The sequence below is a fragment of the Temnothorax curvispinosus genome, unplaced genomic scaffold, assembly GCF_003070985.1.
Source record: "Temnothorax curvispinosus isolate PA1 unplaced genomic scaffold, ASM307098v1 QBEX01004230.1, whole genome shotgun sequence".
NCBI classification, from domain to species: domain Eukaryota; kingdom Metazoa; phylum Arthropoda; class Insecta; order Hymenoptera; family Formicidae; genus Temnothorax; species Temnothorax curvispinosus.
This window is the reverse complement of record NW_020214010.1, coordinates 1-3,789: the sequence shown is the minus strand read 5'-3', so window position 1 is coordinate 3,789 and position 3,789 is coordinate 1. Positions and strand designations below refer to the sequence as shown.

At 60.0% G+C, this 3,789-nt stretch overlaps 1 protein-coding gene across 1 annotated transcript; it reads right to left on the bottom strand.

Annotated features, from left to right (window-relative positions):
• Positions 1-86: 86 nt before the first annotated feature.
• On the bottom strand, positions 87-3,365 carry LOC112453247. Its single transcript, XM_025013867.1, has 2 exons — positions 2,237-3,365; positions 87-980 (listed from the first exon to the last, which is right to left on the bottom strand). The coding sequence occupies exons 1-2, from the start codon at positions 3,003-3,005 to the stop codon at positions 172-174; spliced, it is 1,578 nt and encodes a 525-aa protein (XP_024869635.1). The 5' UTR covers positions 3,006-3,365; the 3' UTR covers positions 87-171.
• Between the last annotated feature and the right edge of the window lie 424 nt (positions 3,366-3,789).

The following is a 3,789-nucleotide window of genomic DNA, read 5'->3' as shown; positions in this document are numbered from 1 at the left end:
AAAAAAGAGAATCTGTAGAATCGGATCGGAGGTGGGATTATCATTGGAACGGGAAGAAAAAAACGTGCCAAGATATTGCGCGAACGTTACTGAAAAAATACCATTGTTTATTCTCTATTAAAATTATAATCCTTACGTCTATTAGCAAATTAAACTGCGAACGGGCTCTCGTCAGCCGAAGAAGGCGTCATCGCCGGAGCCCTCGGGCGTGCAGTTCTGCAGCAACGACGCCGGATTCGACATGTCGCTGACGTCGCCGCCGACGACGCCGTTGCCGCCGTTACCGGCGCGGGGGGGTTTCACGTCTTGGCCCTGCGAGGAAGCGTCGTAGACCCCGCGGCTCGCGTTCTGCTGCTGCTGCTGATTCTGCGAGTTGATCTCGTTGTAGACCAACTCCTGAATCTTGAGACGTACGAACATCTGCCGGTCGAGCGGCAGGCTCCTCAGGGGATTTCGCACGCTCATGAGGAAGTGATAGGTATCGTCTTCGTCCTCGGCGCCGATCGCCAGTCTCTTCTGCAGCGACTCGTACCGCTTTCGATCCACCTCCACGCCGTAATCGTTTTCGAGGGCGTCCATCAGCGCCCGCTTCCGACCGATTATCATCTTGTTCATCTTCGGCGGCGGCATCACCTGATGCAGGCCGTCATCGTTGGACAGCAACGACTGACAGGAGTCACCGTCCAGGTCGTCGAACTGCGTCTCCTCGTGGCCCTCGAGAATATCGATTTGCGGCTCGATCTGCGTGCCGTCCGGCGACGAGCGCATACCGACCGTCGCGCCCACGCAGTTCTGCGACAGAGCGCAGCCGATCACCCTCGAGTTCATTTGGTCCCGCAGGAAGAACAAGCTCTTGAACCAGACCCACTTGGAGTCGTGCTCGGTGCCGCCGATACCGTCGCACTTGCCCCGATAGGTCTTTTTCAGCTCGTTCCGAAAGTTGTCACGCAGGTGTTTCCATTTGGACTTGGCGACATCCGCTGGAACAGAGCGATGGGCCACGTCTTTACGTGCGAAACTTGGAACGATCGTTGACGAACGATCGTTGACCTACTCCGAAACCTCGAAAGCTTTACCCTCGAAATAATTCCGTCAAAATTTAGCAGCTAGGTACTCGTTGAACTTTTCTCCAATTTATGCCCGGTCTACAATGGATGTCGGAAGTCGGAGTCGTTAGAAATTGACCAATCACAGTTCATTATTCTTCGACCGCAAGGAGAATAATAGATTGTGATTGGTCAATTTCTTACGACTCCGACTTCCGACTTCCGACATCCATTGTAGACCGGGCCTTAGCGACGAGATGTTGGAGTAAAAATCATATCTAAGTGAATACATGAAAGAATTGAAATTGCTAAGTTTCTATTCGTAACCAATTAGAATGATAGATATTTGTTAACGAGGGATCAATCAAGTTCGACTTATTTTTTTAATTATTTTAATCATTTCAGCATTAAGGGAAGCATCTCTCTCTCCTAGACTATTATCCTACTATCGGCATTACTTTCGCTCGTCGTGACAGGCGTGTTAGCGTTCCGCGCGCACGTGCTACCGCGAGCAATCGTGTCGTAACTCGTAAACACGCTCGCGAAGGAAAAAAAAGAAGGAAACCCGCGCCAACCCGTCGCGCGTATCCCGCGGCATCGGCGTGCAACCTGGCGGAGATCCGCGCGAACTAGCAGCCTATCTCTCCTTTCGCAAGCTATCGACCTTCCGGACGAGCGGAGCGGTGAGCGGTTCCAGCGAGCGGTCCGCGCTCGCGTTCGGCCGCCGCGCCGCGCCCGGCTCCGCGATCGCGAAACCCGCTCGACTCTTCATCTTTACCGACGCCTCTCTCGCTTTCTCTCCCTTTCCTCCACGATTTCGTCCGCCTTCGTCTCGATTCGTATTTCGCATTACGCATTACGCATACCGAGATATCTCGAACGACCTCAGGGTCGCAGTGCTCGTACGATCATACATACATTGTACAGAGTACAGACCTGGCGACCAATCGACTCGTACCGCTCGTACCCAGCGTATCCCACCCACCCGTCGAGCGACCAACCAATCTCGCCAGCAACCAGCAACCACCCACACGTGCACGTGCGTGGCAACATGTACGCAAACGCAAACGTATCGCGTAACGCAGGTCGCAGGGATATCCGTGAATTCGCGGGGAGGAGGAGAGCATCGTCCGTCGACGGCGGGGCCGGGGACGGGAACCCGGGGGGAACCCGGGTGTCCCTATACTCACTCGACACCTCGCATGCCCTCGCGATCTCCCGCCACATCTTCAGTATGACGTCGCGGTTGTGGTAGTTGACGTTCTTCTGGTCCCAGATCGCGGGCCTCGCGTGCACCTCGTTGATCAGCCGCTGTAGGTCCATCGTCAACGCGCTCCTACGCCCGCCGGCGTTGCATCGCCTCGGCGAGCGCTTGCCGGCGCGTCGGTTAAGATGCGTCACGCCGGTGGTGCCGACGGAGGAGGCGGCCGCCGCGCGCGTGCCGCTTCCTCCGACGCGTAGCTGCTGCTGCTGGCCCTCCCCGCCGCCACCGGCGGTCTGCTGCTCGCCGAGGAGGCGGCTCCTCAGTTTATCGACCCGCGCTGCCGCTGGGTCTGTCTCCCCGGTGGCTGCGTTCGCGACGGCGTCGGTGTCGGCGTCGGCGTCGGCGTCAGCGTCAGGCTCGAGGATGACGACGGCGTCGGCAGCGTCGGTCGCGACGGGATCCTCAGCTACGACGGCGTTACCAGTCGACGTGGTAGCGACGCCGGGCACGTCGTCGTTGCTCGTAGCGAGTCGCTGACGCCTCCTCTTCTTCCTCTTGCGTCTCGCGACGCGGCAGGTGGCGGCGGCGGCCGAGGAGGTGGCGGAGGTGGTTGTAGTAGCGACGGCGGCAGCGGTGGCAGTGACGGCGGCGGCGGCGGCGATGCTCGCGGCGGAGCCGAGCCGAGCGGACGAGCGTAAGCGGGACGAATCCAGGGCTATGATATCCTCGTCGGCTCGTGCGCGCGTGTCGTCCATGCACGCGCGCGGGCCAGTCGGGAAGGACGCGGCGTACACACGCGACTAAACGAGACCTCGGGCCAAAAAACGAAGATAACGACGACGGAGCAACGTTTTTGACGACGACGACGACGATGACCGTGGCGGCTGACGTTTTAGGGCTGCTGACGCTGATGAGACACGCGCGCGGGCGCGCACGCACGAGGACGATAACAACTCTCTCGCGCTGGCCTGCGCTGGCCTCCTGCTCCCTACGACCGGGCAGAGGAGAGTACGAGCGAGGAGGAACGGAGCGAGTAGTAAGCGGACAGAGAGCGCGCACGCACGCAACGCACACACACGCTCCGGCGGTGTGGTGCTACTCGCGCGCGTCGCGACGACGCGGCGACCACCGCGGGAGCCTTCGGCTCCGCTCGACCCCGGCGCTCGGTCCCGCTCGGCACCGCTCGGCGCGGCTCGACCCGACTCGATTCGACTCAGCGCGCGGCGTCTCCGCGCGGCTCCGCGCGCGCGACGCGGACGACGCGCTGCCTCGCGCGCGCGACAGACAGAGAGGCCCCGCGCGCTGGTAAAGGGGGCGGGTGGAGAGAAGCGGGCTGACGCCGAGCGAGTAAACCACCACCGGCTCGGAGGAGCGAGAGCAGGGGCGGAGGTACGCGCGCACCCGCGAGTCCCGAATCCCGAAGCGGATTGGGAGTATCGGAGGAGAACGCTAATTGGAGTATTCGCGGAATTGTACGCAACGCGACGAAAGCGGCCGAGACCTACTTGCGCGGACAGCGTTGTATGGAAATAAAATGTA

Coding starts and splice junctions, on each gene's coding strand:
- LOC112453247 (XM_025013867.1), bottom strand. CDS start 3,005: ATGGACGACACGCGCGCACGAGCCGACGAGGATATCATAGCCCTGGAT. Junction 981..2,236: donor GAGGGCATGCGAGGTGTCGA/GTGAGTATAGGG, acceptor GCTCTGTTCCAG/CGGATGTCGCCAAGTCCAAA.